The sequence below is a fragment of the Podarcis melisellensis genome (genome assembly GCF_964234715.1).
Source record: "Podarcis melisellensis genome assembly, chromosome: 5".
NCBI lineage: Eukaryota > Metazoa > Chordata > Lepidosauria > Squamata > Lacertidae > Podarcis > Podarcis melisellensis.
Window position 1 is genome coordinate 61,165,887 of NC_138537.1, and position 21,159 is coordinate 61,187,045.

The 21,159-nt window shown below is 42.0% G+C and overlaps 1 protein-coding gene across 1 annotated transcript in view; it reads left to right on the plus strand.

The window, feature by feature from the left end:
* The first annotated feature begins 8,655 nt into the window (after positions 1 to 8,655).
* The window catches only part of ADGRA1 (adhesion G protein-coupled receptor A1), a 302,973-nt gene continuing 290,469 nt past the window's right edge, over positions 8,656 to 21,159 (plus strand). The window contains exon 1 of the mRNA XM_081912622.1: positions 8,656 to 9,040. Within this exon, the coding sequence (XP_081768748.1) occupies positions 8,817 to 9,040 (224 nt within the window). The 5' untranslated portion in view covers positions 8,656 to 8,816. The remainder of the gene's footprint in view (positions 9,041 to 21,159) is intronic.

Sequence of the window (21,159 nt, forward strand, 5' to 3'; positions counted from 1 at the left end):
AAGGAAGTATAAAGAACTGAAACCGCAGAGGGGAGGGGGTGGAGGAGGTGAGGTGGGGGCGGAGGGGGATCCGGAGGGAGGAAGGAGGAATTCGGGAGAGGAGGAAGGAGAAGAGGGAGTGACGGAAGAGGAAATCTAAAAAAGTAACAACAGCCACTCCTCTCCCTCTCCCTCAATTAATCCAAAATGGTGTTAAAGGTTTATAGTTGGAATGTTAATGGGATGAACGATAAGGGAAAGAGGAATAAAATTGAGCATATTTTGAAGAAGGAAGGACTAGATATTATTTGTCTACAAGAGACTCACATTGCGAGGAAGCACAAGAGAATTTTGATCAACCATAGACTAGGAAACGAGTTCATATCCTCAGATCAGAGTAAAAAGAGGGGGGTAGTTATCTATATTAATAAACAAATCGAAGCGAAACAATTATTTAAAGACGAAGAAGGAAGGATATCAGCAGTCCAAGTTAATTGGCAGGGAGAAAAGATAATAATAGTGGGAATATATGCCCCCAACGACAACAAATCAGATTTTTATGGGAGGCTTGAAGAAACGTTATCTGACTACGCAGATCAGAAAATTATATTGCTCGGAGACATGAATGGCGTGGCGTCGTTAGAGTTAGATAGACAAAGGAATACCAAAGGCAAAGAGGGAAAGTTACCCAGAACTTTTTTTTCCCTGGTCCAAAATTGCAACTTAGTGGATATTTGGAGATATAAATACCCCTTGGAAAAACAATATACCTTTCATTCAGAACCCAATGAGTCACTTTCAAGACTAGATCAGATTTGGATTTCGAAAGAACTAGTTCTAAGATCGAAAAAGGTAGAGATCCAGGTTAGAACAATCTCAGACCACAATCCAGTAAAAATGGAATTGAAAGGACAAGAAAGCAGATTAAATAGATGGAAGTTAAAAGACTATCTGTTGGATGACCAAGAGATAGTTGAAAAGGCCCAAAAAAGACTAAAAGAATATTTTGAGGACAATTTAGGCAAAGGTACAAAGCCAAGGGTGGTCTGGGACGCAGGCAAGGCGGTGATGAGGGGTTTCTTTATCCAACAGAACGTAATCAAAAATAAAAAGAGGGAAAAAGGGAAAAAGGAAATCGCACAACAAATAATGGAGAATGAACAGAAATTAAGTCAAAACCCAAAAAATAAGAAGATAAAAGAAAATATTAAGGTACTACAAGCCCAATACGCAATGCTGATCAATAGAGAGATAGAATGGAAGGTTAAAAGATTGAGACAGAGGAATTTCGAATATGCCAACAAATCAGGGAAGCTCCTAGCGTGGCAATTAAAAAAAAGGAAAGAACAGAGCACAATAAATAAGATAGTGGTGGAAGGAGTAGAGATAAATAAACCGAAAGAAATAAGGAGTGCCTTTACAGACTTCTATGGAGGACTCTTTAAAAATACAGGAAAAAATATGACGAGGAAAATAGAGAGATATCTAAAATCCAAAAATATTAACAAAATTACCACAGCTGCAAAAGAAGAGCTGAATGCCCCAATCGAGACAGAAGAAATTAGTGCAATAATAACAGACTTAAAAAACGGGAAAGCCCCAGGCCCAGATGGGTTAACTAGCAGATATTACAAAGAGTTGGGATCGGTTTTGGTGAATCCACTACAAGAAGTGATGAATAACATTCTTAAGGAAAGAGAAATACCAGAGACGTGGAAGGAGGCATTGATTACACTAATCCCCAAACAAGACTCAGACCCAGAACAAATTAAAAATTATAGACCGATCTCCCTGCTAAATATAGATTACAAGATTTTTACAGGAGTTTTGGCAAGGAGACTAAAAACTGTTTTGGCTGAAAGTATTCATAAGGACCAAGCGGGCTTTCTGCCAGGAAGGCAAATGAAAGACAACATAAGGAATGTTATCAATATTATAGAATACTTAACAGAAAGATGTGATAAAGAAGGTTTACTGTTATTTGTGGACGCCGAAAAAGCGTTCGATAACGTAAACTGGGAATTTCTGCTGAAACAACTGGAATTTATGGAAGTAGGTACTAAATTTTACAACGGGATAAAAGCAATTTATACCGAACAAAGAGCAAGATTAATTATAAACAATGTGGAGTCGACCGAAATAATAGTAACCAAAGGAACAAGACAAGGATGCCCGCTGTCCCCATTATTATTTATAATGATATTAGAGACTCTACTTAATTCCATCAGAGATAATAAAGAAATCAAAGGAATCAGGGTCGGTCAATACGAATATAAGACTAAGGCCTTCGCAGACGACTTGGTTGTAACAATGGAAGACCCACTTGATTCAATAAAAGAAGTATTGGCAGAATTTGATCAATATGGGGAAGTAGCGGGCTTCAAATTAAACAAAAGGAAAACAAAAATAATAACTAAAAATATGTCGGTGGATAAAATCGAGGATCTACAAAGAGAAACAGAAATAGAAGTAAGTAAAAAAGTGAAATATCTGGGCATATGGGTAACGTCTAAGAATATAGATTTATTTAAAAACAACTATGAAACTACGTGGAAAAGAGTCAAGAAAGACATAGAAACGTGGGGAAGACTTAAACTGTCATTTTGGGGCAGAATAGCCATAATTAAAATGTCGGTACTTCCAAGACTACTATTTTATTTTCAAAACATCCCGGTGATAAAAGGTACAAAAATATTCAAAACCTGGCACAGGGAGATTTCTAAATTTATCTGGCAGGGAAGGAAGCCGAGAATAAAATTTAAACTATTAACGGATATTAAAGAAAGAGGAGGCTTCGCCCTGCCAGACCTGAAAATATATTTTGAGGCATCATGCCTGTGCTGGGTCAAAACATGGATAAAACTAGAAGAGGCGGAAGTGCTAGACTTAGAAGGCCACGATAATCGATTCGGGTGGCACGCATACTTGTGGCATGAGAGGAAGAAAGTGCATAAAGGATTTGGAAATCACATATTTAGGGGCCCTCTGATGGAAGTGTGGGAGAGGTACAGAGATGTTTTGGAACCCAAAACGCCACAATGGCTGTCACCACTAGAAGTTATGGCGGTTAAAAAGAGCGATAGGAGAGCTAAATGGGCAACTTACGAACAACTACTAATGAAAGAGGAAGGAAAGTGGAAAATGAGGCCGTATGACCAGGTCAAGTCCCAGGTGTATGACTGGCTGCATTATCACCAGATAAATGGAATGTTCAGGAAAGATATCAAAGACAAAGGCTATGCTGATAAGAGTTCTAGATTTCAAACTGAGATTTTGGAAAATAATACAAAAATTCTGTCCAAAATGTATAAACAATTATTGGACTGGAACCTAGCTGACGAGGAAGTTAAGGCAGTAATGATACAGTGGGCTAAAGATCTGGGTCGCAATATCTATTTCGAAGAGTGGGAAAAACTTTGGAACCAACATCTCAAATTCACGGCCTGTGTACTATTAAAAGAGAACTTAATGAAAATGTTCTATCGCTGGTATTTGACCCCCGCAAAATTAGCAAGAATGTACGGATCTAGTAAGAAATGTTGGAAGTGCAGGGAAAGGGAGGGAACTTTCTACCATATGTGGTGGGAATGCCAAAAGGTTAAAGGGTTTTGGGAGGAAATATATAATGAAATGAAGAAAATGTTAAAATATACTTTTGTTAAAAGACCGGAGGCGTTCCTGCTAGGTTTGGTGGGAAGGGAGATTAAGAAGGAAGATCATAAGCTATTCCAATATGCAATAACAGCAGCAAGGGTCCTAATAGCTAAAAACTGGAAACTAGAAGGTACGCCGTCATTGGAGGAATGGAGATCGAAATTATTAGAATATGCGGAGATGGACAGGTTGACAGGAAAAATCAGATACATTAAAGACCAGAGGTTTGTCAAAGACTGGGAAAGTTTTACAAAATATCTGGAAAATTTAATTGATGATCAGATAACTCTGGTGGGTTTCAAAGATGCTCTGTAAGGGGTAAAGGGTAATGCCTAAAAGGAAAGGTACAAATGGAAATGTTTTATGGCATTACAAACAAAGAAATGCAGAAACATTATTTATTAGTAGCATGGACGATTCGTGGTAAGACTGAAGGAAGTCATCCTTTTCAGGAATATGTAAAGAACTGTTATGTTTGTTTGTAGTCTGATCTTGTAAATCAATAAAAATTATGCAAAAAAAAAAAAAAAAAAAAAAAAAAAGAATCTGAGCCAGTGCAAACAGTTACTGAGCATGAAAAGCCACACGTCTCTCATTCATTTTGGTTTTTAGGGTATATTTAGTGAGACTTTCCACAGGAGCCGTAGAAGGTACCAGAAGGCACACTGCTACGTGTGCTATGAAGTATATGCTGTAACGCCTGGCAACATCCAAAACCTGCTTGTGAAACTTCAACCTGGCATCTGTGTTCAGACCATAGCTGTCAACTTTCAGATTTGAAAATAAGGGATCAGCAGCCTCGAAAATAAGGGATCAGCAGCCAAAATAAGGGATCAGCAGCCTCACCTGTCCCAGGCACTCCTGTCTTCCACTGCCTCCCGCAGTTTGGTCAAACTCATGCTGGTAGCTTTGAGAACAGTGTCCAACCATCTCGTCCTGATGGTTCAATGTTACTAGTGAGCAAAGTTACCCAGTCAGGATTTGAATCTTGGTCCTAACTTTTGGGGTTAAGTTTCTATTTAGCTGTCCATTAATATTGACAAACTGTATACAGTGGTACCTCAGGTTACATACGCTTCAGGTTACATACGCTTCAGGTTACAGACTCCGCTAACCCAGAAATAATCCCTCGGGTTAAGAACTTTGCTTCAGGATGAGAACAGAAATAGGGCTCTGGCAGCGCGGCAGCAGCAGGAGGCCCCATTAGCTAAAGTGGTGCTTCAGGTTAAGAACAGTTTCAGGTTCGGACCTCCGGAACGAATTAAGTACTTAACCTGAGGTACCAGTGTATCCCATTCATCTCTGAGATCCCCTTGTAAATCCATAGCATGGAACTTCTTTTCTTCCTTCACTTTGCGAGTTTCCCTTAAAAAGAAAAGAGAAAGCCTGAAATTGCTTTGTTTTCTAGTGCTGTTGGCTTTCCTTTAGAATATATTTTCTTCCTTCACCCTTTAAAAAAGTGTTTTAATATTTTATGTGACTTTGTTATTGATGTAAGAACTGCAAGTATTTTATTGTTTATACAGTATCTTGTGTATCAGTTGGCGACAATGTGTGTGTCACTATATAAACAAAGTTGTCGTTATTTCTCTTCCACTGTTATTGTTTCTGCTGAGCATGGAATGCTGGGCCAGATTCTTGCTCCTGATATAGGCAGGCGGTGTGGTGCTGGACACCAGGCCCTCATTCTTCTGGGCCTCATACTAGTATCAATCACATAGGACACTGCAAGCACTGACACACGCTGGATCTTCTATGCCACCTCTGGAATCAGCCCTTCTTAAAAAGAAAAGATGGGCGGCTAGATGGTGAGGATAGAAGAAGTGGATGCAATCCTACTTTCCCAGCCATGCGATTTTTTAAAAAAAATATTTTTTAAGTTAGGTTTTTAATAATTTTATACATGTAAAACATAACCTTTTCAAACATTCAAATACAAGGTTCTTTTGAACCTTTCAGACCTCCTTCCCTCACTCCATGGATTCCATATTTAAATTTACATTTGCTGCATCCTTTACCATTAACTATTAGGTCAAGGTAAAGGGACCCCTGACCATTAGGTCCAGTCGTGGCCGACTCTGGGGTTGCAGCGCTCATCTTGCTTTATTGGCTGAGGGAGCCGGCATACAGCTTCTGAGTCATGTGGCCAGCATGACTAAGCCCCTTCTGGCGAACCAGAGCAGTGCACTGAAACGCCGTTTACCTTCCCGCCGGAGCGGTACCTATTTATCTACTTGCACTTTGACGTGCTTTTGAACTGCTAGGTTGGCAGGAGCAGGGACCGAGGAATGGGAGCTCACCCTGTCACAGGGATTCAAACCACCAACCTTCTGATCGGCAAGCCCTAGGCTCTGTGGTTTAACCCACGGCGCTACCCGCGTCCCAACCATTAACTATTAATTAACCATAATTATCATAAATAATTCCACATTACAAGTGTCCTTACATCCCTGCCAAATATTTTTACAGTGTCTTTTAAGTAAATTACAAATTTACTCCAATCTTTAGTAAATACTTGTTCTTCTTGGTTTTGGATCTTCACCAACAGTTTTGCTATCTCCACATACTCCATCAGTTTCATCTGCCATTCTTCTTTTGTTGGTACTTCTCCTTCCTTCCATCTCTGGGATAGTAGCATTCTCGCTGCCGTTGTTGCGTACACAAAAATTCTTATATCTTCTCTTGGTAACTCTTCACCTGCTATACCTAAGAAAAAAGGCTTCTGGTTTTTTAACAAATGTGTTTTTAAACATTTTCTTTAGCTCATTATATATCATTTCCCCCATCCCCGTGACTGTTAATCGTATGAAGAGGGGAATGTTGATAGAATAGGGCTATTAATAACAGAACCCAGAATCATCTGGGCCCTGGGAATCAAGTGACAACAGGGAGCCCATCTCATGCTGCTACTTGATATGATCTGTTAGATGTCTAGGCACCTTGGAACCCTTATAGTGAGCAGCTGAAGCTGAGTGGGTAGATAACAGGTACTTTTCATATCCCAGGTGTTGTTGGTAATACACTAAAATGTTGTTTGGAGGATTGTTCCTTTTTGAAGGATCATACTACATAACTCAACTGTTCCCCTTATATCCTGTTAGCACACAAAACATAGTGTTATGAGGGTTGTGGTTTTTTTGTAGGGAGTAGGCCATAGGTTAAGACCCTTCTAATGCCTGGGTCCCCTTTCCACTTGCTGGAATTGCCAGGCCTGTCTGGTAATAGCCCACTAAGGATAGATAATTAAGGGAATAAAAGGAGTGGCTCTATGCCAGAAAACAAATGGGTGGGCTTCCTTTCCTCAACTGCCTGTTAGTTGGAATGACCAAAGGCCGGAGAACTGAGTGATGTGAGCTAGAAGCTGGATGCTAAAGCTGTATCTACGGAAAGGCAGAGTGAGAGCCATGGCTGATTTCTGCTGGAATCTGTGGCTACGGAAGAAACAAGAACCTTTCGAGGTATTGATCCTGCAAACCCCTTCATCATAGACTCAGGGGTTGCATATATGTGAAAATAAACCATATAGCCTAAAGACACCACAGTCTCCGCAGTTTCCTCAAGCATTATTAAGCCTCTCGCACCACTCAGGAGACTCCGGTGGCATGCAAATAATATACATGATTCCAATTTATTCACTGCAAGGGGTTGTTCTGCTCCCTAAAGTCGTGTGACCCAAACTTCCTCATTCTACCTTCATCATGGGAATGGCTGGAGAGTGGACCGGGTGACACCCATTCACTGCTCAATGTGGCAACGTTAAGAAGCCTTAGGGCCCAAACCTACATACATCTCAGTGGGAGCAAGCCCCACTCAATGCGATGGGGCTTCTGAGTAGCCAGGGCCGGATTTAGGTTTGATGAGGCCCTAAGCGACTGAAGGTAATAGGGCCCTTTATATGTCCAGCTGTCCTTTGTCAACAATAAATTATTGCTTTTTTGTGTTTAATATATGCTATATGGTAGCATATAGCTACATAATAGGTATCTAAAGTTATTTGCACATGGCGCCATGCAACCAGTCCATGCAAAATGTAGACACCCTATACAGTGGTACCTCAGGTTAATTACTTAGTTTGTTCCGGAGGTCCGTTCTTAACCTGAAACTGTTCTTAACCTGAAGCACCACTTTAGCTAATGGGGCCTCCTGCTGCTGCCACACCGCCGGAGCCCTATTTCTGTTCTCATTCTTAACCTGAAGCACTATTTCTGGGTTAGCAGAGTCTGTAACCTGAAGCGTATGCAACCTGAAGCGTACGTATCCTGAAGCGGAGGTACCACTGTATATAGAAATGAGCAAACTAGTGATATTTTAGCGAGCAGGCTAGCAAGTGGACCCATTACTTTCATCATAGGAGCCTACACAACACAAAACACTGTTGCTGCATGTAGGTTTTATTTTATTTATTTTTATCTTATATTTTGGAAATGTACATCCAGTATTTTTTTCCTTTAATTTTTTGGGGGCTTGTTTAGCTCAGATGTAAATCCGGCACTGTGAGTCGCATCCCTCGTGCTCGCCCTGTTCCGGAAACAAGAGTCCCTTCCCACAGGTGTGCCTGCCTCTCGACAAGCTCACCTGCGACTCTTTCCCGCGGCAACTCGGGACTTCTTGCTCCGCGGCGCCTGCCCTGACAGACCCCTCTCTCCACCGAGCAGGCGGGAAAAGCGCGCGAAGAACGCGGCCGACCGCTCCCAAGGGCGCTGGCCGCGGCCCTTTCCTCTCGGCCGCCTCCTCGCCGCGCCCTGACGCCATTGCTGCCCCCTCCTGGCGGGATGTCCCCGGCCGGCGAGGAGGAGGCGCGGCCAACCTTTTCCCTCCACCTCAGCGACACTTTGGCGTGAGGGAGAGAGGGAGGCATTATTCCGGCGAGGAGCCGAGAGGCGGGCGGCGTGGCGAAGAGGGAGAGAGCCAAGTTTGTGGCGGCGGCGGCGGCGGCGCTGGGGTCCGCCCCGCGGCGCTGCCCGGCCGAGGGGGCGCCTCCCCGCCTATGCCCCACTGCGAGAGGGCGGAGGAGGCGTGGTGGTGGGCAGCGAGCCCCCTGTGCCGGCGGCGCGCCGACCATGCCATGAGCGCCTCAGCAGCAGCCACAGCAGCTGCCGCCTCCTCCTCCTCCTCCTTTCCCTCTGCAGCCACCCAAGCGCAGGAGAGCAGCCGAGGCGCCGCCGCCGCCCGCCCCCCTCGCCATGCAAGGGCTGTGCTGCTGCCTCTGCCTGGTGGCGGCCGCCGTGGCGGGGCTGTCGGCGGCCAACCGCAACTGCCCGGACCTGGTCGTGGACAGCTGCCTGTGCACCGCCGAGCGCTCCAAGGGACCCGGCCGACAGACCGTCCGCATCAAAGTTGTCTGCAGCGGAGGCGAGTTGGTGGAAACTTTGCAGCCCGCCTTGTTGCCCAACCGCACCGTGTCCCTGTGAGTAACGGAGCGAGCGCGAGCTCGGAGGGCTCCGAAGGGTCGGGTCTCTAATCCGCCCGGTGTTCTAATCTCGGGTGCGGGGCGCGCGGGAGGGAAACTCTGCACATGCTCAGAGACAAGCCTGCTTTCCTTTTACAGGTTGTCAGATGGAGCTTCAGGATGCTCCCTGTGCTGCCGCTGCAGTGGAGCGTTTTTGCGGCTACCTTGTGCGTAGGGAAGGGGCGCATTTGAGGACCCCCTCCCTCCCTCCCTTCCATGTTTGGGTTAGGTACCGTCCTTTTCCAAAGGGACGCCCGTTGGCACTCGGCACGATGAAGGCGTGCTGCGCTTTCAGGCATGCAGGAGTGGCGAGGGGTGGCGGTGTGGTTGAAAGGAAATCCAGCTGTCAAAGGGGGCTGCCTCGGGCGGAGCGGGCTGCAGGGACGGGGACTGGAGCAAGCGACGCAAGAGCTCCCCTAGAACTAAGGTGGACCTGGCTGTCGTGCACACACTTCTCTGCAGAATGGACATACGACATACTTAATGGAAATTATGTGTTTGTAAAATCGGGGGAGGGTGGCAACCGGGAGGCACACCTGAAAGATCTGGGATTTGGTCTTTCCCAATAACACCTCAAAATTCCAATGTAAGGATCTTAGTTTTCTCAGGGTCACAGGAAAACTTGATGCTTCCTTCTCAGTTGACAAATGGCAGTCTCACCTAGCAAAGAGATGCCACGCTAATAGTTTGCATAGTGCGCCCTTAAGTCACCTGTGTCTTCTGCCTCCTTGCAATAGAAGTTTGACAGGAAGAAACTCCAGGTATGTTGTGGTGTGGAGGAAGAGAGGAATGAGTAGCAGCCTGGTGCATCTTTCATAAATGCAAATTACTATGGAGGGCTCAGGTCAGATGGTGATTTCTGAACTTTTGGCTCGTCTGCATTTCTAAAGGCTTGTCTACTAGGAGTTCATATTTGCTTCCCTTTCTGGAAACTCTTGGTTGCTTTTTGCTTGCTTTTGGGGGAGCGCTATGTACTGCGAAGTAAATTGCACACTGCCTTGCCCAGTGGTTTTGCAAATAATACTTCCACAATGCATATTATATCAACTGAGGCATCTTTAAATCTGACAGCGGATAATTTCAGACCCTAAAGATAACAGACAAAAATGCCCTGCATAATAAGGGCTGTTTACTGAAATTGATGGCCTTCCCTTAACTGGATTTGAGAAATGAGATATACTGTCCATATTTTTAGATGCCCACTTTAATTGTTTGGAGCTTGCCAGAAGCTCCCCCTCCCCGCTCTTTTTGACCCAGCATGTACTCTTCTAGCTATTTGTGCCTGTTGCACAAACTAAAAATGAACATAAGCCTGCATTCATAAGTGTATTTACTTGAAAGTTTCTCACTGAAACCACTGGGACTTGACATCTAAGAAAATATGGACCGGGGCTGTAAATTAACAGGCTGATCCACTTCACAGCTAAGCTGAAGTACTTAGGTTTAAATCTCACTGTAGTCTTATTGACATAAAGCCTATACTTAAAGTTTGACCCAAAGCCCAATTAAGACTAAAGTGTTAGACTTTAAGATAATGTACCCCAACGTAAGTAGAGTTTAGGGGTGCATACAGTGCTATTGCATATCTATGTAACTCTGTCAAGTTTAGTGGAAGTTACTTCCAGGTAAATGTGTTTAGGACTGCAGCAAAAAGAGTTTGTTTTGTAAAAGAAATCTCAACTGGTTTGTTAAATGAATTGTAAAAATGGGCTAATGTAATTTACTACTAATAGGCCCAAGTATTCCAAACTGTCTAACTTTGCTCCCTAAATCATACCTTCATGCAACTCATCCGGTACTACCAAATCTATTTGTTGACAATTCATGCTGTGAACATTTCCAGCCCTTGCTGGACTTTTCTCTTAAATTCAGCACTTTTTAGAGAGGGAACTGGAAAAGATAATAATTTGCAACATCTGTGGGGCTTGTGCTTGGACATGTACAGCTGTACTCTGTGTTCTGGTACACAACTTTTTGTGAAAGCTGTTGAATATTACGCTGTTCTTACTATTCATCTGGGAGCCTCTTCCTCATTAAGGTACAGATGTGCCAACTGCATTTGGAACTGTCTGTAACCCTTCTGAAATATTATACACAACACCATAAAACCATATGATTTAGCATTATCGTCGTGTTTTTATTATCTTAACAATACAACATTCCAACTTGCTTGTGTAGTATGAAACACACTCTCAGTATATTGGGCTGCGGTCTTATGCACACCTAGTTAGGAGTAAATTTCACTGAACACGACAAGTCTTACTTCTGAGTATATATGCATACAGTTGTGCTACATGTGAACTTTCTCCACCAGTTAACAAGTTTCAAAATGTCACATGTAAAGAAAAGACTCTCCTCGCTTTATTTTGAAAACATGGAAGCATTGGGTCAGATTTCTTGCATCCCAGTTCTGAACAGTGTTTATTTTGAAGTGACAGCCATTTGTTTCAATTTAACGTATTTCCGTATAAACATGCTTAGGAATACAGTGTCTGGCATATATTTATCTAGTAAACTTGTATATGTTTTTTGTTTCCAGCTATTGAATGCAACACATTTTACAAATTTGATACTATTCCCTATAGGACTGTTATATTAGAAAACAAGTGGGCTGGTTGATGGGGGGGGGGAGCAGTTGAACTCCTACGATGAAAGGGAAACAAATATATAGTAACTGTCCACTTGCTGACACTTTATCCGATCTTCTGTACTATAAAAACACCATTTTTTCCCCCAAAAATTCATTGCATCATGGAAATGACAAATGCATTTAGAAATCCCTTTAGATCTTTTAAATCAGTTTACTTTACATTTTGTGAACATTTTTAATGTACACATAACTTTTGAAAGTATTAATTAAAAACTAATATTGGGCTATGAAATGGAAGTTTAAACAATAATCTGAGTAAATGAAAGGAAGGAAATGCCTGTTTCAGTAGCTGAACATGTGGCTGACAGTTTGATTGAAAGTGTCAAATACTTTCTGCAGAGAAAGTGTTTATGGTGAATTAAATTACACTTGTGTGACATTTGGCCAGCTGCAGAAATTGGTGATAAAAAGCGCAAACACTAGTGTCCATAGATATGTTTTTCTAGCTGCATGGAAGAGCTAGGAAAGAGCATTTTCATGCAGACAGTGTCTGTTTCCATTCAGTTTTATTGGCCCATGGAGAAGGAGCTGCAGCATATGGAACATAACTTCTCAGATTGTTTTAACAAACTGAGAATAGAGGGGGTGAACAAAATAAATGTGTGTTACAGATGCAATAGCACTTTTTAAAAGCGTAGAAACCATTTTATCCAGTAATAAAAAAAACCTCCAATACTGTTCTAATAAATCAAGATTACTTTTTTCTTAGGTAATATTTCCATGCAAAACTAGGCTGACTGGCCAAAGCAGAAGAACTGCTGTATCAGGAAATAAGTAGAATCAGATGGGTACACTGGCAGCTGTACCTCTACCATATTACTGATATTGCAAGGGATGTCTATCTGCCACATAAGAATAATATGTTCTCTGGCAAACAAATAGTTGGAAAGTGGTTGAAAGACCCATTTTGTTTTGAACAGTGAGAGGTTTTTTTTTTTTGCAGCAGAGTACTATTTATCTAGTAGCAGTCTTGTACCTGGCATTACTTGAGAATTCTAAGAAAACAAAAGCTCAGGGCAGTTTTGAAACCAGTGGTTAAAATCTGTGCAGTTTTGAAAGGTTGAGTCTTTGAATCAAAATGGCATCTCGAATCAGAATAGAAGAAAACCTGCTCCATGATCTCAGGAACTGTCATGCAAAGTTTGGTGACCATACCTTAAGAGGTGTCCAAAGACATAGCAAACTGGCAAACAACTTTACAAAATATAGGATAGATGTAGGTTAAGATTGTGCTAGATTCCACTACTCACACGAATAATAATAAATTGCATAAATATAATACAATGGGATATGCTTAGTCAGCTAACAAAGCTGGTGTATTGGAGGGAAAGGAACTTACGGTTTAATTTCTCCTTTAAGTTGAGTCAAATGCACATGGCAGGATTAAACATAACTGCTGGTAGATAGTTTGCAAATGTAGGCCATTATCTTGTGTTTGAGTGTCAAGAGAGCTTTGCAACCTTGATTTGAATTAACAGGTTTGAGAAACTGTACATCTTATGATTGTCTGGGCTGTTGAATGTGAGACCCCATAAATTAAAGAAGTGCACTGGCAGTTGAACCCAACTGAGACGATTAGGCAGCTGCTCTGCCTTATTGATGTTTAAAAGGGTACTTTGTTTAAAATATTCTCCATGCATGCCATTCTGCCTAATAATTCATGACTCTAGAAATGGAAAATCTGCAATTTTAGCAGTATGGATTTTCAAAGCATCTTTATTTTATTTTATTTTATAAAAGTATTTGAGGAAAGTGTTTCCCACTGATATGCTAGTTTCTTATTCCATATATTAGGTTGGCTCTAGATTTACCGTAGTTATGCTTAGAGTAGAGACCATCGAAAATGATGGAATTTCAGTAGAGTTACTCTAAGCATGACTATGTCAGGTTCCATACCATGGTTATTAAGTGTTTGGCTATTGAGATGACTGTAGCTTTTTCCCTTGGCCACCAACTTTAACAAAATAGAGCAATTGCAAACCTTTATTAAATCCTGACGTCAACTGTTTCTAAAACAAGTGATACCATAACTGCTGCAATATGCTTAATTACTAGCATTATTGCTATAAAATATTTTATTGTCTTCTGGTGAAGTGGTGAAGGTCATTAATGTACAGTGGTATCTCGGGTTACAGACGCTTCAGGTTATGTGTTTTTGGGCTGCGCAGGGTGCCAAACCCGGAAATACCAGAACGGGTTGCTTCCAGGTTTTGGCGCATGCACAGAAGTGCCAAATCACGACCCGCATGTGCGCAGACGTGGCACTGCGGGTTGCAAATGCTGCAGGTTGTGAACGTGCCTCCTGCACGGATCACATGCACAACCCGAGGTTCCACTGTATTTAATTAGGATGTTTGTACCATGTGTTTCCCGATTCAGAATAATATAGTGTTTCAGCAAGCAACTCAAATAAATAAAAACAAACAGTTTTTCTTTGTTTAAACTTTATGTCAGAATACTTGGGGAATATTTGTGCATGATATTGACTCTGTTTGCATGTAATGGTAAACCATGGTCAGAAACGAGCCATGGTTTATTAAAGCCCTATATGGCCTAGGACCCTCTTACCTACGGGTCCGTCTCTCCAGGTATGCCCCACGGAGGACCTTAAGGTCTGCAAATAATAACACCCTGAAGATCCCAGGCCCCATAGAGATTAGACTGGCCTCGACCAGAGCCATGGCCCTGGCCTGGTGGAACGCTCTCTTACAAGAGACTAGGGCACTGTGGGATTTGACATCTATCCGCAAGGCCTGTAAAACAGAGCTGTTCCACCAGGCCTTTGGTCAGGGTTCAGTCTGATTCTTTTCTTTCTGTATAAGAACAAGCATTAAAGAGGCCTCCTAGCCTGCTCACAGGTCCTTTATAAGACCAGTGATAACAGTTGGCACTGGAGAATATTAACCACTCTCAATTTTACCCATGGGTTGCCATCTATCCAGATTTTAATTTGCTCTGAACTAATTTTAAGATGTATTTTAATTAATTGGTTGTCTGTTTTTATGTTCTTTGTATACTGTGTTAGTTTTGTGATGTTAGCCGCCCTGAGCCTGGCTCTGACCGGAGAGGCCGGGGTACAAAAATAATAGTAATAGTAATAATAATAATAATAATAATAATAATAATAATAATAATGTTTAATAATAATAGTAATAATAATAACAACAACAATAATAATAATTATATATATATATTTATTATTATTATTATTGTTATTATTATTATTATTGCTATTATTATTAAACAGCATGCTGCTTTCAATTTTGCCCTGCTCAGAGCTGGGAAATAAACCATGGAATGGTTGACTTAGTGTTAACATGCAAACCATCAGCTCATGGTTCGTTTCTCTCCAAACAAATCACAAGTGGAAGGTTTCTTCTTGGCTTCTGCTCATAGTTTATTTGGAGAGAAGCAAACTATGAGTGCTGGATCGCACATAATACTGATTTATTAATATTTATTATTTTATCCTCTTCTTTTCTTTTTCTTTATCTCTTGTATGTTGTTGGATGGAAACATTTGTTTTGCAGTTTCCAATGTCAATCCACCTTCACAACTTTTCATTTAAAAATCAATACACATTATTTTTAAAAAATATATATATTAAAAACAATACCAGTACTGATGGAGACTGTAAAATAGATGCCAAATATAACATAGTTCCATAAAGTTTCAAATATTTACTACTGTCATAAGTTCTTTTTTTGTATGTGTGTGGATTATTATTATTTATTTGCTGATGTTTGGCTTTAATTTTTTTGTTGCCTAGATTTGCTTTCCCTCTGCTACAACTTTGCTTCATGGATCATGCATTGATATGGTAGCCCACATTAGCAAAGTGTTGTTGGAGTTCATTGCCACTAAGATCATAAACCTATTGGTGCAAGGTGTAATGATTGCTAGTTTATGTCCCCGTAAGTAGTAGAACATTTCTGAAACTTTTTGATCAGTTAAATTGCTGTAAACCCAAATTTTATGTCTTGAATTATACTTGGTTTAAAATTTTGGTCTAAATCAAATAATGGATTACAGGCTTTGAACATTGTTCCAGTGCAAGCTGCCCAGCTGCACCCGCCTCTCATCTCCCTGCGCCATGCTATGAGAAAATTGCAGAGAGAGCTTGTTTGTCTCTCAAACTAGGAGTGGTAAGCAAAGCACAAACCTTGGCTTCTGCTTGTGGCTTGCTTGGAGTGAAGCAAACCATGAGTCTGATAATGCAGAACTTGCACTGTAGTTCATGTGTTCCCAGAAAAAGAGGAGACGTTCTACCTCCATGGTCAGAGGCATTATACTGCTGGATAGCAGTTCCTGAGAATCTCAAGTTGCAAGAGTGCTGTTGCATTTGCATCTAGCTTGAAGGCTTCCCACAGGCATCTGGTCAGCCACAGTGAGGACAGGATGCTAGATTAGATATGCCGGTGGCCTGATCTAGCAGGCTTGCCTTAAATTCTTAGGATTGAGCAGTGTGCTCAATCATTCACAACAATGTCAGGCATCGTTTTAAAAATTTGTGTGTAGTAAGTTCGCTTTTAAAAAATAAACACCCAGCACCTTGTCTTGAGGCCACCTTAAGTTTCTGATCCCAGTTTATCTGCTGGTTGAACAAGTCCCTGGTCCTGTTCCTGTCTTGAACTTCAGACCATTGGTCCATCTAACTCAGTATTGTGCACATGGAATGGCAGTGGCTCTCCAGGTTTTCCGGGCATGGTGGTCTTTAACTTCACAAGTTTGCTTATGGTACATACCAGTTTTTAAAGGGACCTTCTACAAATGGTTAAACTAATTGTAATCCATTAAAGCGGTATGTCTGAAGGCTTACAAGGTGATGTGTGTAACAGTCTGTCTAAAAAACTGATCTCCCCTATCTTTCTGGCATCTCCTTTCTTATTGCTCTAAGGCTTGCTGCATTTACTTCTTATTCCTAGTGTCCTGGTTGTGTTCAGATCCCTCAATTTCACAGTCTTCCTGTATTATTAGTTTGCAGTCCTCTGCAGTTGTTCATTGTCTCAGTGAGCCATTCCTGCTATGGCTCTGAGCTCTGGGCTCTAGCCCTAATAGCTGGACTGCAGCTCACAACATGGATTTCTAACTTGAACCCTCTTAGTTCTTTCTATAGCTGATCAGGCTCTGTCTTGCCTAATGGAACTGTTATGTTGCAGCCCACATTTCTCTTCGCCTTTCCTGAAGTATCTGCAGCTGCCTTCATTTTGCTGAGCCTCGCCTGCTCTCTATCCAGGATGGAATATAAAGACGAAAGGTCATTGACACTTTAGCTCCTTCACCAGATACAGCTATTCTCATCGCACGATAGGACCACAGGAAATGTAGTATGCCAACAAACATATGTTCAGACAATGTAAAACAAGGAATTCTTCTCCCACTTCTCAGGAAATGTAGTTATTGTGAGCCGGGAGAACAATTTTTTCTTGTACGTATATGAAATCTGGAAGCTTGGACAATACCTCCCCATTGCTTATAGAAGAGCTTTATTCTCTATTGTCAATTTTATCTTCATCTTAATTAGATTAAAATGAATGTCATTATTTTTGGACATATGTATGCAAAGTGTGAAGTTGGCATTTACACCAGCCTTGTAAATAAAATACAGTATTTTTACTAGCCTGCTGTGCACTAATAGAGGAGGGAATAGAAGTTTTCTCTCTCGCATTACTGTGTTGGGGATAGAAGCCTCTGGCATCCCACTTGGTTTCTGTGCTGGCTCAAAAAAGAGGTGGAGGGGGGTTCAGAGAGTAATTGATGCCTCATAGTGGGAGGTGCCAGATTCCCACTATGGAGGCAATATCCCCCCTCTTTAATAGGGCCTCCTGGGATCCAGAAGTGTTAAATAGCTATCGCCTGTCAGTTATCCCCTTCTTGTGCAAGGTTGTCAAGAGAGTGAAAATGGCCCAGCTGCAGGAATATTGGGAGAAGAAGTAGATTATCTGGACCCATTTCAGTTTGTTTTCCAACACAAATATGGAACTGAAGCTGCCCTGTTTGATTGTTGGAAGAGGCGCACGGGAATGCACTCCTGTTGATTCTCCTCAACCTCTCCATGGCCTTTGATACAGTTAACTACTGTATTCTTCTGGACCAACTCTGTGGGTTGTGTGTGAAAAGCATCACACAGTGGTGGTTTAGCTCATTCCAACTGGTGTCAATAGTCGGGGCAATTTTCTGCACCATGGGAAAGGATCTGTGGTTCCCCACATGGCTCCATTTTATAAGCCATCCTGTTTAGCATTTTCTTGAAACTGCTGGGAACTGTCATCACGAAATTTGGAGAGTGAGGTATCATTGGTACACTCTGTCTCATGGTTTCAGCTAAATTGGAAGAGACTTTTCAGGCTCTTGGCTGATGCTTGAAGATGGTAATGGGCAGAATGAGGGCCAATACATTGAGACTGAATCCCAACAAGATGGTGGTGTTGTGTGCGCTAAGTTCTTGTGTCCGAGATGTAGAGAGGCAGCCTGTCTTGGATGGGGTTGCACTCCTGGAAAGGACAGGTATATAGCTTGTGGGTGCTCCTTGATCTAGCTCTAGGGCCCTTCTTGGAGAGAGAAGACTTGACAACTGTGATCTAAGCTCTTATCATCTCCTGGATTATTGAAAAGTGCTCTGATAGCTGTTCCAGAATCAGTGCTCTGGGCATCTCCTGCCTGGTAGGGCTGGGTGATATCAGCTTTTCAACATTGCAGTGTATCACCAGCCAAACATTACGGCTTGGCAATATACCACAGTGTTAGGGGAGAAAGGATGCATTGGCCTCTGCCCGCGAGACACTGGGAGAAACTGCTCCAGCTTTCACCTAGTCTCATGGGCTTGGACAATGTAGCTTGTTGGTGCTGCTCAGCTGGGGGGGAGAGAAGCCCCCCCCCAGGAGACAGCCCCTGTGCTCTCGCCATTCACACGCAAGTGAGCGGAGCAACGGAGCTCCTTTAACTGCTCACTGTGGGGAGCGGCAACCACGTTCCCCTCAGCTGAAAAGTTTCACAGAGCTCCCACTCCGCCACCGGCTTGTGGGAGCCAGTGCCGGGTTGGGGGCTCCTTTAACTGCTCGACAGAGGCAAGGGCAGCTGCACACTCCTCAGCTGAGCAGTTTACAGATGCAAAGGGAGGAACAAGCTGTATCTTGACTCCCTCCAGCAGACGCTGCTACTAGAGGGACTTAGGAGCGGTGGCGGTTTCACCAGCGATATCCTGCTGAGTGAACCTGACATCGTAGTCTGCTCTTCATACTGATGCTGGGCGATATATCGCCCAGGCCTACTACCTGGATTGTTGCAGTGTGCTATGTTAGCAGTTTTGTTGCCCCCTGAAGATTCAAGGGGGTGTTAGCCTTTATAGTAGTGGCCTCCCAAGTTCTGAGATTCATCTCCCAGACGTGTACTTGGCTCTTACATTATTCACATTTTTGTGGCATCCTTAGGTACACCTTTTCACCCAGGCTTGGGAAATGGCTGAATGTGAGTTTTGGTATCTGATGCCATATTGCTATATTTTCATTTGGTGTTTCATACCTTTTGTTTTTAGATTGCATTTCCCCCTGCTTATTGTTTTCCCCACTTCACACCCAGGATTATCTGTGAATTGGAAATCTATTTCCAATCATGGCTTGATTGCATGTGCGATGGTATGATAACTGTAGTGTAGCAGGAACTTGTATGAAATACACAATGTAGAGGAAGTGAGCGAGAGTTTTCCCATTGTGCATACACTTTCTCACTAGAGTAGTGGCAGCATTGGCTGGGATGGGGAAGGAGCGTGGGATGAAGCTTTTGCAAGGGTGGAGAACAGGTCAGTGGCTTGGGAGGGATAGGTGCAATTAATTTAGTGGTCCTCCATTTACCAAGAGGAAGTGGTTTCTTCTATCCAGAAGGGTGAGTGGAAAATTGCATGAGTGGCTCATATAAGCAGTAAAAAGGTTTTAAGTGAGCACTCAAATGATGAATATTCAAAACTGAAGTCTAGTTTTTTCTTACTTCTTTGATTTCCTCTCTCTCTCTCTTGCGTGTGTATATGTGTGTGTCAAATACCAGCCATTGAATATTATGGAAAAAGCATCACCATCAGCTTTTATTGATCTGCTGAGTTTTAAATTGCATAGCAAAGGAGAGTGAATTAAGTACTAATCTAGAACACTGGGAACAATATTTTAAATCACTGGGACACACTGGAAAGAATGGAAATGATTTGAAACACCTGGCTGACTTCTCTTTGACAATGTGCAAACTATTATAAAGCTATTCAAAAGCAAGTTGTTCTGCCAGAATGCAGTAGCAGCAGACTCTTGAAGCATTTTATAGTATTTGGGGCTGCAGGCAGTTAGGGGAGCTGCTGGTTCTTGGCTCCTTTCCCCTCCACTTAGGATCTTTGCAGGAAAGGACATCATTTTACCCTGATAAGTACATCCCAAGTCTATCTTTTCTGCTGTCCACTTCTGCAAATGTTGAAGTGTCGCTGCATATTGTTGACGCATCTAATGAAAACTGCATGGAACATTTCATGGTTTCAAAAGCTAAGAGTAAGGAAATAATAGTGACTGGGACAGAAACCACAGTATCTGGCAAATTGCTACATTATTGTTGTAAGTGTTCTTTTATTTGTAGGAATGCTTTACAGTATCTGAGACAGTAAACCACAATGTTTTGCTACATTAGACAGCAGTCACGAGCTTGATTTTGTGGGTCAATTAGAATAATTCCCATGTGTACATATAATCCAAATAAATATAGCGTATCCAAGTATATATTTTCTGGAACGGGAGGGCGGTGATGGCCTTCCAGTCAAACGTCCAATATTTATGTGGAAGTTCTATTTAAAACGGCTGTAGTGTTGTCACTAAAATTAATTCCCCTCCTTAAATAAACCAGTAAATGAATAAATGCATTGATTTAAAATTAGATTAGAAAAAGAAATGGAGCATAAATAACTTTCTTCATTTGAACTTTGGAGGCAGGGTGACAAATTCAAGTTCTTACCCCACAATGCATGTCTATTCTGCGTAAATCACATTAGTTTCATGAGGCTTACTCCCAGGTAAGTGGACATACAGTTGCAGCCTATGCCTTTGCAGAAGAGTGTTGCACACTCTTGTTCAACCTGTTCTGTGATTAGCAAGGAAAGGAGTGTTATTCCTTGGATCATGATGAATTGCACTTCACCATGCATAGGAATTTAATTATGCTTTTAGACCCACTTATAGTAGCTGTAGAGAAGGAAGGATGGAGTTAAATCTGTGTTGAACTTTCTTCTTAACTAAGATACTAAGAGGACACATCCCCATATTTGTTTTGGTCTAGTTAATATGCAGGATGGATTAATTCAAAAGGGCAAGTGACAGCTTTACTGGGAAGAGGGAGAAATGGACAGATTGTAGAATTGCTATACTGTACAATAAGTATCTTTGTATAGTGAGGTGGTCAT